Consider the following 15315-nt stretch of genomic DNA (forward strand, 5'->3'; position numbering starts at 1 on the left):
CAAGCCAAGCTGAAAGATAAAAATATTGTGCAACACATCAAACTGTTTGTTCCCAGTGATTGTCAAGTCGGAAGTGTACATGAGTTTGATAATAGGGATCTACAGTTACCCAACACTTGTCCAAAGTTTTTATCTCATGTAATAAAGCCCAATAAAAGTGAGCAAACATGATGTTCGAGACCTTGAATAATGTAACACAAACATGTCAGGCCCTCCAGCAGTGAAACTTGAGTGGGCCCTTTTTCTGTTTTCAATTCTTGGAATAAATGAAAACCCCCCTGGCTAACTGGGCTGCCAGTCTGAAGTACTTATTAACACACTTGTCTTTTATGGAGTTAATAGGGCAGAGTACATTTTAAACAGTTTTAGCTTGTTAACATGACAAACTGTTAAGTCACTGTCAAGGGGCTGATCCTGTGACTGTTATCATGTGGGAGCTGACCCCATTTGACCCCTCCTCATTAGGCTACTTATTGTCACACTGTAGGCTTTACTCGGCTTCCACGGGGTCCCTGACTGGTGGGTGCTGATTTTATGACTGAGACCTTGAGGGAGAAAGGATCTGTTTAACTTTAATTGAAAAGATAAATTAACATTAATTAGTCACAACTTTTGTTAAAGCTGTTAAAGTGACAGCCTGATAAAAAGGGGCTCAAGTATCAATAATTCCATTCAGTTTTCAAATGTTGAAGCACAGCTCTGCATTAATCCTTCTAAGAATCAGAGAATGGATTGCAGAACAACCAGGGAAATTGTCTTGTTTAGATGTTTTTTTCTTTGGTGGTCCATGTGCCTGCATAAAACCCTGAACCACTGATAGTTTGCAGGGAGATTTGGTTGTGTGATGCTACAAGGAGTTAATAAAGCCCTGAGCATCGAGCCTGAAACAGAGAGCAAGATATCAAGATCAATGTGCTTCAAAGTTCTGATTTTAAAACGGCTCTGTCTGTAAACTTAACAAGAATACATGCTCCCCCCTCTGGAGATGCAACAGGCTTTACACTACAACTTTCCAAGATCTGTAAACAGACCTGGTTGTGTATGATTGGCTGTTTTCGTCTTAATATTAAAGAAGAGCTAGTCTTCTAAAGGAATGAACACTGAGCACTGATACTGAAATGTTTCCTGTAAGATAACTAAAACGGTTCTGCTCGTACAGATAACTTTGTGTTCCCTCAAAAGGAGGGGCTTTCACCTAAGATATCCAGAGGGTCCAGCAGGGTCTACTGAAGCTCTACAACAACCTTTAAGAAATATCATGTGGTACTTACATTTGGGTATCAGACTCATGCATGTGCCATCTTAAGACTAGCCCACAGGCTTTGATCTCAGCCAAAAACACTTAAATAAATTCCCCTCTAGCTCACTCAAATAGCATCTGGTGAAACGTTTGGCTGCAATAAAAACTCCAACAGTTTATCGCTCTGTGCTGAGAAACAAAGATGACTTCTCCAACTAATTAAGAGCCATAACACAACTTTCCATGTCTCACTAAAGAAAGCTGTTAAAATAAATTGTCTTTAGGCTTTCTGGACATGGATGCACCTAAAGAATATAGATTTTCAAACTTCTGTGTCGCTCCGATTAATGCCCCTTACCAATTACTGTAGAGTTAAACAAACTGAACCAATTCTAGTGTGAGGGATAGAGTTAATGTTTAATCTGTTTTTATGCATTTGAAATGGGCTTCTGTGGCCTGGCTGGAGAGCGACCTCGATGGTTACAACACAGCTGACCTTGCATGGCATCATGACTGTGAGCCAGAGATGAGGATTAACTGTCTGTGTCAGCAGAGGAGAGACATGGCAATTCCCTACAGCCAATTGACAATTTGTTCAGATGTAATGAAATGGTTGGTCGACTGCACGCCTCTCTATTCTGCCATCAAAAAAACCCTGCATGTAGCAGCAGTGATTGCCTCATTTCAGCAAATTGAAAAAGAAAAAGTGTAAAGCATAATAATAACAAACTCAACGTTCAGAAAGACTTCTGCTTTATTACCGTTTGTGCCTACGTTTTGTTTTTTGTTTGTTTTTTACTGGTAATATTTTATTTTACAGACATTTGACCATCATGAGTATGATTATTAGATTTGAATTACTGTATTTGAAGTGAGTATGACATATTTTAACATTTTGTATGCCGTCCCACTGTTTGGTGAAGTACTGGACATATAGTTACAGATCTGAAAGTGTGTGCAGTTTTTCACTCACAATGTCTTTCCTTTCGATACCTTTATAAGCAAAGCTATTTAAACATGAGATTTTATCATGGAAGGTCTTAAAATGACCTCAATTGACAATGAACCAGTTGAACCAGTGATAGATATAGTACAAAGAAACAGAGTATAGAATGAGCTTAAGGAAAAGATTCAAACCACGGCCATCTGTCCACTGTGAATGTGAATCTACAGCCTGTCCGTTTAGCGTTTCGTTGCTGGATGGTCGTCACATGATGTCCCCATTATGTGTCACTCATGGCCACATAATTTTAAAAGTCCCAGTCATGGTTTCTGTTGAATCCTGCTGGAAATGATAATTAAAAAAAACTGTTCACCCTCATGTGATCTTTTAGGCGAGCCCCCTGATTGGACTAAAAGCTGACCTTTGACCAACATCAGACCGAAAAGCAGTAATCAATCCAGTTTTCACATCATCCTGCTCCCTCTCTTCTTCATTGCCTGAACTTGTATCCCATCTGTCCTCCTCAATGCACATTTCTGCTCTCCCTCTTTCCTCTTCATCACCCCCTATATTCATCTTCCTCTCCTCAAACTCCTCTTTTTCTCGCTCTCTCCTCAGGCAACCTCGCTCTTTTTCGTCATTTTCTTCTTCTGTCTCTGACCTCAGCTCCTGCTCCTGCTCAATGTTTATCTTTGTCTCTGCTATTGTTTGATTTTTTCTTACACCTCCCACATCTGTCTCTGCCTGCAGCCGAGCTCTCAGCTTCATCTCTCTGCGGCACCACTCCTCCTCCATCCTCTGATACATGTGGAGGGAGAAGTGCCATCCTCCGTTCTCCTGCAGCATATCCTCCACTTTACCCAGCAGCTCTCTCACCTGCTCTCTTGCCTTTCTTTCATTTACATCACTTGTTCTGCTCTTCCTCCCCAGCTCCTCATCATCTTTCCTCCACCTGGTCCCCTCCCTTTTCTTCCCCATCTCTTTGGCCTCCTGCTTTCTCCTTTCCTGCTTGCCAATATTAGCTGTTGTGTTGTCAAACACTTGGTATCTGTAGTGACATTTCTCCAGCAGCCACTGCAAAGCAGGGCCTCCTGATTGGATGCGGTCCTCCACACTCGGCCCACTGCCCCCTAGCAAGTCTCCACATGTGAACAACACCATCGTGTGTCTCCACACCGAGGGGGTCAACATTTCCATCCTCCTTTCCACCGATCTCCTCTCTTGCTCTGTGAAGTCCAGTAGAGGGATCACTATCAGAATAACATGAGGTCCTCCGAGTCCACAAAGAGACAACGATCGCATCAGTTCAATTTTTTCCACCCTGGGCACAAACTCCTCAGATGAGCCCCAGCCTTGTGCGTCAACAACGGTCAAGTTGCGCCCAACGGTGATGGCGCTGGCAGCTGTGCTGGCTCCGCCTCCTTTGGTGTCAAATATCCGCCCACAGCCCAGCAGCGTGTTACCAGTAGAGCTTTTGCCCGTCCGCCTGGGCCCAACCAGCAGAATATTGAATTCACCTGAGGCTGAAGGAGAGAATGGCAAGCGAGAAGGTGATTTTAGTCAGCTCACATCCCTTGATTGAAAATATTTGTGAACATTGTCTCTGGGGTAGTTGAAAGCTTCAACAAGTCATACATTAATGAAAGATATAGAGAAAAAATGTACGACTATGCTGATTGTTTTACAGACACAAAGTAATTACCAGGCCTACAGATTCATACTTCAGCATTTCATTTTTTTGTATAAGAAGGGATTCACTTTACTTGAGTGAGATAACGTGTTCCTATAGTATGTTCCTGTTGTATTGCTGCAAGTATAACTTTAAGCTGATTGCTATAATTTCAGCACACGTCATCCCCCAGATAGTTACAATAGGTTGAAATGCAAGGACACAGTGGCTTATATGTGTAAAATCAGTTTTTCTGAAAATATGATTTAACAACAACAACAAAATTCTGTCTCGAATGTAAAAAATCAGCATACCGATAACTGCCGGGTTATGGCTTCCCATGATGACAGTCTTGGTTGTAGATAAGTTCTCGAGGCCGCAGAATAGAAGTGACACGACATCAAGGATCCCTAAAAAACGAGTTTACAGGGTAAACAACCAGAAAGTCTTTGAGTAATGTCTGCCTGGCTGATCTTTCTTCCTCTGACAGCTCTGTGGAAACACTTCTTCCTCTTATCAGCCCTTCTCACTAAAGCTCCTCCCTTTTTAATGCTGACTCTGCTTTCTAGAAAATCATAAAACCATCCACTGGTTCATGACTCAAAGTCATGCAGTTTTTTTCTTTCTCCGGAAATCTGTGACTGATTCAGACATGTCACTGTTTCAGAGAGAATTATATAACTTTTCTCATCATCCATCATTGTTTTATTAGGATCTCTGACTGTTGAGTGGCTTTTGATTGGAAGCGTGGTGCATTTTTACAGCAGAGAGACTGTAATACCATGGTTTCAGAAAGCTCTTACATAAGAGGAGAATCATCCATCCATCCATCACAGAGTTTCGAGGTACACATGGACGAATGAGAGGAATGCCATTAAGTGTAACTATGGAGATTAAAGTTAGGACATATATAAATCACTGATCACTGTGACACAATAGCAGAAAAAACACAAATATCAACACAGATATCGACATTATGGACTTCACATGGATTACAAGTTTTCAGCTACTGCCACATCACTTGTTGGTTTTTGGACTACTGTGTACCTACACTACACTACACTACTTTGTGGTAGTAGTGTAGTGGTGTAGGTATGTAGTGTGTAGGGGTAGTAGTGTAGGTATGTGTACATACCTACACTACTTTTTGGACTACTGTGTACGTTGAGTTTGACATTTTAAGCCATCTTCATCTGGCTTTTTGCAGCTACAATTGAATGTTTGCATGCGATGTTGGAGATGTATGATTTTTTATCATCTATAGCTGACATTTTACCCTGAATGAAACTAGTCAATCTAAAGGCATTGTAGTGTTAAGTATCTTCTGCTCTATCATATTTCTTTTGGTCTAAATTGCAACCATAATATAGAAAATGAGCATTAAGTTGTCTCAAAGAAATGTGTGCATTTCACAACAGACCCACAAAGTGAACAGTTCACTCCTACATTGTGCAATAACATGTTCCACTCTATGCACTCTAGCCACAATGGTGTTTTTTGTTGTTTTTTTTCCAATGAATCTTCTGACAGCATTTTGTTTCAAGATGCAGCACTTAGCTATTTAAATTCTTTTATTTATACTTTTAAATTTCTGTCTTTTTTTTATCTTTATTAAATTGTGCACAGTGTGCACTTGTTTGTTTTGTTGGCAGTCTTTGCTTATTGCTGCTGTAACATTGTAATTTTATCCATTGATGAAAAAAGGAATATCTTATCTTATATCTTATGTAATACAGTTTTAAAAAATCAAGACAACATGATTGGAAGAAAAATCATATAACTCATATAACCGAATGAACATTTCCTGCCACAGTAAATATATGATTGGATACAGTAAAAAAAAAAACATTACCTGACTGAATGTTTATATCCTTACCGTGTTAAATCCTGATTGTCCAGAATGATCTTGTGCTTCTTACTCAAACATCAATGTTTTACAGCTGTCATAACAGTCTTACCTTTAGCTTGTTGTGGATCAGCGGACCTCACACGTTTCACAACCTGAAGGCTTCTCCATATGATCTTCTTCTGCTGCCTTCATTGTGTGCTTCACAGGTTATAGTTAACTCTAGCCCTGTGTGTTTGTGCAGGTCATGGTTGATGTCCTGCTTTTTGTGCAGTGCATTAGGATAGAAAGGTATCTACACTGATAAAACATTTTAGTTTCCACAACAAAGCTGTTATTGTGCTTTTTAAACACTACATGAAGACTTAAAATGAAAAGCTTTTTCTTTTTTTTAATCAGCTCGTGTGTTATTTAAAATAATGACATACTGGTGTAATGTTACAAACATTATCTTTCCCCGTCAGCCTCTTTCTCTCTGTTTACTGTACTGATCTTTTGCTGCTGCATTAGTGTTTTTGTGCATGTGCATGCACGCGTTCATTCGTGTGGGCAAACAGACACTCGGATAATTCTGACCTGGCAGGTGAAGCTGGTAAAGGATCAGGGGGGTTCTTATCTAAGTCTGGCTTGCTCAGGTCAGCATTGAGAGCCCTCGAGCGCACGTGAGTGAATGTGTGAGAGCTTATGCCTGTATACGTGTTAATGCACGTGTGCGTGTTTTTCTCACCTTCATTTAGGCTGCACATAATCCACTGAAGATGCTGCAGCAGGACAGAAGACTCCCCCTATGTGTCTCCTCTTTTTCACCTCCAACTTTTCTCTCCTGTGTTTGTTCTGTTTTGATCTATTCAACCTTTTCTCTCTGCTTCTTCTTCACCTCCCTCGTCTTTTCCTCTGCTTTTGATCTTATGTCTGACACAAACAAAATTGCACAGTCAGATTTTCTTATCATCCATATAATGAGCCACTCAACTTGTTGGTCACACTGCAGTGCAGCATGAACATGAGATAGTTTACTATAGTTTTTATACATCTCCAACCTTGAATTTTTTTTTTTTTTTTTTATTTGTCTCTGAATCTATCTCACTATAATTTAAACTTGTGATGTTCCTTTGTTATTAGATTATGTTTCTGTTTCTACACAGACATACTCTTTTCTTGGAAGATTAAAGGGAAGTACCTACATATAATATATAGAAGGAGTACTGTATTCCCATAGAAAGTATCATAATACATTTTTTCATGTTTTTTTCCCGCACACATATACACTATAGGGATAGCATACTCATGTTTGCTACTCTGTGTTGTACAAAGTGTTTAACAAAATGAAACGTACCCTTTCTTTTCTTAGCCTGTTGGGAGTGACAAGCTGCTAATACAACACTTCCATGTATTAGAAACAGGTCATGAGATGTCATCTTTTAAGCAAACATGCTTTTGCATGTTTTATATTTTTCAACCTAAAACAATCAACGTGTTGCTTTAAAACGCTGCTTTGATTGTCCTGTGCATCATATTATGTAGATGTTTGCCATGTTTTTTTTTTGTTCAGTCTCAGGCAGATCGAGATAAACCTCTCTTGTATGTCTCTTATTTGTTTTAAAGCTCATTCGCAAAATACCACTTGATCAACATCCTCACCTTCTCTGCAGGATTTTTTTTCATGTTTTAAAACCTGTGTGCAAGCAGGAATATTCATTAAGGGCGGGCTTAGTAAATTATACCCACCAATTTCTTAATATTGACATTTTTATGAGTAAAGTCCGCCTCCCTGCAGTTTGTTACTGTCAAGGATATGTGAGGGTCAGACAGGCCTGCTGTGCTCTCCTCTCCTATTCATCATCCTCCCTCCTCTTTATGTCCATCCTCGTCTATCATCTCACCACCTGGATCTTTATCTCTTATGTTTTTTTTTCTTTCCCTTCACCACATAGTCTATCTTCCTTTACTCCCTTTCATTTCCTTCCTCTCGTTCACATCTTTCCTCCTCCTGTTTCTCTTATCACTTTGCCTCTTTTCCCGGAGGAGACGGTGAGCAGTGGAATTTACAGTAAAGCACGATGATGGTAAAGAGAGAGCAGGTCTTTAAAAAGAAACTCCTCGCATGGCTTGTATTACAACCAACTCATCTCTACCAGCCAGTTTCTTCCCACAGCTCCCATCTTTCTGTGTGACACCAGTGTGGTTGAGACATGACTCATTCCACAGGAACCAAAGAAAAAAAGTTAGCTTTGGCCAAATATCTAAAAATTGCTCAGGATGGATTTTGGAGAAAAGGATTTTCACACCCTCCTCTCTTAAATGTGTGTGGGACGGACTCAGTACAACTGTGTTTAGTAGCCATTAGTCCTCCCACCGTGTGGCTGCAGGCTTTTTTAGCACTGAAGGGTTTTCTAACAAATCCTCCCCAGACTGTAGCAGCATTAGTTCTGCTCAACTCACTGCTTCAATGTTGTTTGAGTGTGATGGTGCCATAAGTTGGAAGTGTTTAACAATGTGCAGGGGGAGAGGATACCAGAAGAGGAACATTAGTTACGGTTAATACAAACTTCCTTTAAGTTCCTTTATAGGCTGTTGGACCGTTTGGTAGAGTTTAGAGTGTCACGTGTTTTAAAAAAGGAGGACACTACCTGAAGAGAAAAGCTACACTCCTGCTAGTCCTGTGATTTGTGGCGTGTGGTTGTTTATTAAAGGCAGGATTGGTAATTTTCGAAGACTAGCATGATTTTGAAAGTAGCATCCTCTCTATTCTCCGTATTCACTCAACCTCTCCCCTCTGTGTTCCAAAGGCCCCGCCCCTCACTTACATGCACCATTGATCGAGAAGCGGATTTCAGCTCATGCTTTGAGTGTGGGCTTATTTGTGCATGGTGTAGAGAGGCCTGATTGGCTTATAAAGCGTGGTCGAATGCCGACATTGGTTGAAGTTTTTACTTTCTTACAACTACTACAGATGTAAGAACTGTTAAATAAAGTTAATTTGAATTTGAATGAATTATTAATTACTGTCGGGACCTAAAAGCAGTTTCAACCAAAATCTTAAAAAGTGTATCTGGAGAAAATTACCTAACCTTTCTTTAAGTGACAAAATAGTTTGACACACAAAAAATCAAATCAGTAGTCAATCTGCCAACATAACTTATTTCATTTCCTGAACTCACAAAGAAATGACTCACTGTCAGCCTCACTTGTTTGTTCTAACTGAAATTGTTAACTGTATATACTGCTACGTGTCTTTACTTTTATATGCCAACAGATGGTTATTCATTTCTCCAAAAGAAGCGACCAAAGAGCCTGAGGTGTTTACTGATCTCTGAGCTGCTGTGATTGTCACACACAAGAAAATCATACCAATCCTGAGGTTTTGTTCTGAAATCTCTAATATTAAAATCCGCCCTTCAGATTTAAACACCTCTTTGAGCATGGTTTAAAATGAGCATGTGTAAGTTTGTAAATAAACATGTATTTTCCTGTCAGTCTAACTAAGGAGAGAGTGGGAAAGGGAGCCACAGGTCGGATTCTAACCCGGGACACTTGCAATAACCACTAGGCTCTCAGTGCCTCTTGAGACTTTGTTTGAAGCTTGAGTTTTTGCACTGAAGCACTTTTCATTCACTTTAAAGAATATCAACATCTTCAGTTGTCTTTCACTCTCAGAGGCGATAAGGTCATTAGACTGGAGCTGCTAGTTTCTGAGATTGTTCATTGTTCATGTTGCATGCCTTATAACCGCGCGGCTGAAAAGTAGTGTGACATTGAAATGAGGGATTCAACTTAAAAACGTACAACATTTGAGAACACGTTTGATGCTTTGCTGTTTGAACTTTCTGATGCAACCAACACACATAAGTGTGAACTTCAATATGCAGCCCTACTTTGAACTATTGTGGGCTTCTTCGTCCTTGAAAGAGCTCAGAGCCTGTCGTTTATTTCACTGTTCTGGAGTTTTAGCCTCATTCCATTCTCACATGTTTGTCATTGTCCGTTTGATTTCCTGTGTTCGTGACCTAGCATGAGCTCCGTGCGTCTGTTCTTCTACGTGTCGATTTGTGAGTGAGACAGGTTTGTGGATTTCCTTTGTGTAAATGTTTGATCTTTGAAGTGTTTACAAGAAAATGCTCTGCTGTGGGTCGATAGCATGGCATTAGATTGAAGGGGGGAAAAAGCTCAGGTTAGCTGTGAAATAAACACCAGTTTACATTATTGAGCCGTTGGTGTTTTTAACCTTTGACGGGGTTATTATGGTTTTTGTACACATGCTTATGGGGAAGATCTGGGGTGGCACATTATTCAAATGTAATCACTGTTTTTGTATAAAAGCCTTGTTATAACAGTCTTGTTCATTTCCCTATTATATTGACTTTAATTAAAGGATTAAAGGATTACATTCTCCTCTGAATTCGTCAACCTCCGGGGCAAATTCAGCAGGATAAAACAGCATTGTCATCAAGCTAAACACACACCGGTTTTTTATTGTTAACATTTTAAAGATGTTACAGCAATGATTTCTAATGTGCCCCCTAATGTGTGAAAAACATGATTAAATGAAGATGAGTGTTTTGAAAGGAAAGGAGTGAGGGAAAGAGATGGAGAGGAGAAGCATGCAGAGTGGATTCTTCTGTGCTAGTGTTGAAGAAGGAAAGAGGAGAGAGGTGTCGTGTTACAGAAGAGCTGGAGCTGCAGATAAAGGAAGGGGGAAGACTTTCAGAGAGAAAGATGAGGGCATTACATTTCCATGAACCTTCTCACTTATATATTGTGTGTAATACTCATCCTCATGTTCTTCACTTAATGCACTCTGAGACACGACACACACGTCGACACCCTGACCTGCTATCTTCAATATTTTTTTTTCTTTTTTAAACATTTATTTCCAGGCTTTAAATTCCTTTTATTTTAAGCTGTGGATAGAGTAGGTGATCAAAAGGAGGGAAAGAGTGCAGAAAAGGTGCCACAAGTCAGACTCAAACCTCAGTCACTCGCCTGGAGGACTTTAAGTCTCCACACACAGGCCATTGGCTTCCTCTCAATATCTTGCACAATATTTTTGTAGGTTATGTCGCATGGTGCTTGCAGAGGTTATTGTCCATGTTGCAGCGGCCTATTCAATTAAAGCAAAACTAACTTTAAAAACAAAACAAGACAGACCGACCATCGCTCCGAAATGTTCATTGTGTGTAACTTTTAATAATTACTAACAGAAAAGAAATGTTTGTAACCTACAGTGCAACAACCTAAAGGTTCAAGGTGTGTTTGCTTGATGCACCTTCTCTCAGATAGATAGATAGATAGATAGATAGATAGATAGATAGATAGATAGATAGATAGATACTTTATTGATCCAGAGGGAAATTCAAGTGAACAAGAGTGTAGACTCGCCACAAACATGCTTACATGCCCTCATTCATTTTTTGAGTTTTTATGACTTTCGTAGCTGCAGGTTTCTCGCTGTTTATAAGTTCGACTTTAGTTTCTCCTCTGTTTTGACTTTTTCTCAATGTTTCTTTGACACTCTGTCAGCCTTTATTTAGCTCCCAGCCCCACCCGCAGGTCACTTTTTACATTCATCATAAAAGTGATGCTGCCGTTGCCATTTTCACCTTCTCTTCCATTATCAGTGTCTATAGACAATAAATCCTGCTCAGCTCGGCTCTGCAGTGTGCGGCATCTCATTACAGGCGTCATGTCACATCGTGTGCCCCTGTTACTGCTTGTTCCTGTCGCAGCAGAGCCCGAGGTCACACTTCATATCCATATAGAACGTCTCATCAGGAAAGTTACTCACTAGCTGGGATCGCTTCACAGGTGGTATCAATCTGATATTGTCTGGATTCCTCATCAATGGAACTATCTATAGATGTCTGCCATCTTTGATGAATAAATAAAAACAGCAGTTATGTGTGTATGATGCTGAGGATTATATATTTTTTTAAATTCACAAACCAGTAAACGACAATTGTTCGAAGGTGGGAAAAACTCACCTGACATGCTCCTTGTTCATTATCTTTCTTGTTTCTTTTTCTGTAGTAATGGGCAACATTTCCCACAGGGTTCATTCAGGATTCACCTCATGGTTTAAGATGACAAATTCAGTTCAGCTCTGATCTTTATGACGACCTTCCTGAAAACTAAAAAAAGAAATAATGTGTCCCGTGGTAACTACTGCGTAATGAAAACGTCATCAAGAGAAAAATCACACTTTCCATCATTATTTATCTGATAGTTGGACAGGAGGGAAAGAGAGACTGATGTTGATGACAGTCAGTCCTGCAGCAGCATTATGAACATTATTCTTCCTAATGCACAGAATGTGTAATGAAGCTCGGGTTAATGACCTGCTGCTGATCTTCTTCTTGCTCTCTCCTCGTTACGATCGTTCTCACGCCACTAGAAGAGATGCTGAGAGGGTGAAACATGATAGAAATGTGCTATTAAAAATACATCTAATGGTTAATGCACTGAGTATTGCAATAGGAGATGTTAAGCTGAGGTAATCATTAGTATAATACAATAAAAGGCTGTTATAGTCCCACGGAGGAGGCAGATGATTAATGTGTAAATGATCTGAACCTATAGTAAGTTTCACTGATTATCCCTGAGCTTACATCATGAAGAGATGTGTAGACCACCAAGTACCCTGCAGCACGTGTTATACACACGAAGATATGTGAAACACTTTTATGACTCATGATTTCTCACCTATAAGGAATTTCAAATATGTTGCTCTCAAACTGGAGTATTTTCATCTGGATTTTCAGACATTCTTGCTTTAAGAACACAGACACAATAAGCAACTTGCTGGTGCTCATACAGGAGCAGCTAAGCAGATATTTCACTGATAGAGAGCAAAACAGAGCTACATATTGGACTTAGATCTATTAGTTGGCTTTTAACAAAAAGCTTAGTGAATGTTACTGATTTAGCTGTTTACTCACAATCCTGTCTCCTCCATCCCTCATGTGTGTCTAAAGCTCAGTTAATGCAGCTTCAAAAACACCTTCCTCTGTTGTAACCTCTCCATGCATTACAGTAAAGGTGTGCGTTATACATTTTTCAATCATCCATTCAATTTAAATGGAGTCAAGAGAAGGTGTTGCTGATAATCTAGCAGAGACAGAGCAGTGCTGTTTGAACCCATTCACATTGATTTAATTGTCTTATCCAACTCGACAGGCTAATTTAATCTTCTTTAATGCAGTACAACTTGGGATTTTTCCTTCTTCGACCTACCCCTCAAGTTATCCTTTTAAGCTCCGAAAGTGAGAGGAAGAAAGAAATGATAGAGATAGAAACTCTGAGAGTTGACAGCATCTTAGTTCAATCAACAACAGAACATTGTCTCCTCATAGCTGAGCACCAGTGAGTCAGCGGGCAGGCTCAAATGAATATGAATTAATGCAAATGTGCTTCCCTTGAAAGGAACATGCACATAACATGCACACGAACTTATAAGATTCAGAAATGCTTTTAGCCACAGTAACCTCAGCGTGATGTGGACAGAACCAGTAGAACCAGTCTGCTGTGGTTTCAGTTGACCCCAACCATGCAAACAATTGTAGCGTTTTTGTCAAACACTGATCAGACAAAAGAGAGAGAAGATGCCTCAGTATTGTCACACGGTTCATTTAATCAAACGTTACATGAACCCGAAGACACCTAACATGTTATTTGACATGTAGACTATGTCAGGCTGCTCCAGCACACTGCTTTGCTTTTCATACCACTCAGCCTTCATACAACAGCAATTATTTCTTGTGAAGCTCCTATTAACGTGATGAGAGCTGCTCTGATAATGGGAGCAAAATTGAGAGCCAAGCAGAGGTGGAAATGGATCATTGTGACAGAAAAAGTGTGTTTTTCTGTGAGCATGGATGAGCATTAATGTGACAGTCACACTTCAAGGACACTCAATGTTGGGCTGAGTGGATGTTTGTATGGGGGGTGGGTCCATTCTAAATTCATGCCCTCCAGTCACTCACACATGTACCTGACTAGTCTAACTTGCACTAGACTGACACAATTAAAGTAGTTGGGTGTAATGGCAGGTGTGGCGTGAGTTGAAGCTACAGGGGTCACCCGCGCTTTACTATCGAGCTCTGTCAACATGACATGTAAACACTAACAAAAAATGGCCAGGCGCTTCGGCGTGCGAGTGACTGGAGCGCCTGTGTGTGTGGAGGCTGGCTTGTCTTCTTTCCTGTTGATTTAACCTTGAACACACACACACACACACACACACACACACACACACACACACACACACACACACACACACACACACACACACACACACACACACACACACACACACAGAGCAGGTGTCGGAGGACATCCAGAATGCTAACAGGTGATGCAGATGTGTGTGTGTTTTTCTATCAAAAATAAGAACAGCATGGGACAGACAAGCTGATGATGTCACTCAGCATCTCTATTGGACACAAAGCTTTTTAAGATAAGTAATATAAATATATTATCTTTTAAATAGAGTGACAACCAAAGATTCTATTCTTTGTTGATTTATCTACCGTTATATTCACAAAGTTCATCCCAATGTCTAAGGATTCAGAGTCATATTTACAGTTCTATTATTCTCCAACAAGAACCAAAATCAAAACCCAAAGACTCAAAGGAGTTGAATTTCTACACGCTCACATTCAATCACCTTGCTTTCTATAGTCTGCGTCTCTGCTCCTGTTTGAGTTGAAACACATCTTTTCCCTCTCTGCTCTTCCATCCGAGTGGCTTTTGTTGTTGTTCTGCCTCACTGACCTGCAGTGTCTCCCGCCTGGTGCTCGGGTGATTGGGTGCCTTTGTATTAGTGGGGTCACTAGGTGCTGAAGCTTCAGTACATGAAGTGCAGTTCAGTAATCTACTGTATGTGTGTATGTGTGTGTGTGTGTGTACAGTATGTTCCTGACTGTGTACGGGCGTGTGTGTCTGGTGGTATTGCAGGATCATGGAGGTCACTACGGGACATAAAGCGCCCTCCCACTCTGCTGGGTTTTGTGGCAATAAAGGATAATCAGATGTGCTCTATTAAACAAATGAAATTATAAAATGTGCGTGGAGCAAGTAGAAGGACACTGAGAAGATACTTGGCATTTGATGAGCATGTTTATTATCAGTCTGTTTTTGTTTCCTTTATATGTTGTTGATTGTAAATAAAGGTTTGTCAGAGTTTAAACCAACACATGAAATGGTGAACCAAACACTTCCTTACAATTGCCAAAGGGTTATGTAATCCTTAACACTTTTTTTTTTATTTTTTAATGTCAGTCATACCTTCTCATGTCTTCCTTATTGTTCTAGCTGATCAGTCATTAAACTTTATTTGCAGATGAAACATTAACACTTCAGGGTTAGATATCTTGTCTCACTGTTAAAAAAATAACATTTTAGAGCCTTTCTTTTGAACTAGAAACATAATCATTAACTTGGCTTCAAACCATCTTAAGAAGCATTTAGAGAAGTATGCACCGCCAGTGTGACACATTTAGAATTTTAAAATGAATTTCTCAGAGCTTTGTGCAGAATAAAGTGTGTAGTAATGACACCTTATTTAAAGTTTCGTCAAAGAATGCTAAGCTGCTCTCTTATAAAAGCTGACGATCATACGA

The 15315-nt window shown here is 40.0% G+C and overlaps 2 protein-coding genes across 4 annotated transcripts in view; one reads left to right on the forward strand and one right to left on the reverse strand.

Annotated features, from left to right (window-relative positions):
* Positions 1–15315, forward strand: part of LOC306827261 (SPRY domain-containing SOCS box protein 4-like) — a 70473-nt gene that overhangs the window by 51945 nt on the left and 3213 nt on the right. The gene's annotated exons all lie outside the window — the stretch shown is intronic.
* LOC306826969 (uncharacterized protein) lies at positions 2016–4227 on the reverse strand. Its single transcript, XM_079348564.1, has 2 exons — positions 4167–4227; positions 2016–3700 (listed from the first exon to the last, which is right to left on the reverse strand). Exons 1-2 carry the CDS (start codon positions 4192–4194, stop codon positions 2571–2573), a joined length of 1158 nt encoding a protein of 385 aa, XP_079204690.1. The 5' UTR covers positions 4195–4227; the 3' UTR covers positions 2016–2570.

This window comes from Symphodus melops (genome assembly GCF_947650265.1).
Source record: "Symphodus melops genome assembly, chromosome: 7".
Lineage (NCBI taxonomy): Eukaryota > Metazoa > Chordata > Actinopteri > Labriformes > Labridae > Symphodus > Symphodus melops.

Bases quoted from the DNA above. Each gene is read 5' to 3' on its own strand.
- LOC306826969 (XM_079348564.1), bottom strand. From the start codon at position 4,194: ATGGGAAGCCATAACCCGGCAGTTATCG. The intron at 3,701-4,166 runs GTATGCTGATTT...CTTCAGCCTCAG, and splicing joins CCATAACCCGGCAGTTATCG to GTGAATTCAATATTCTGCTG.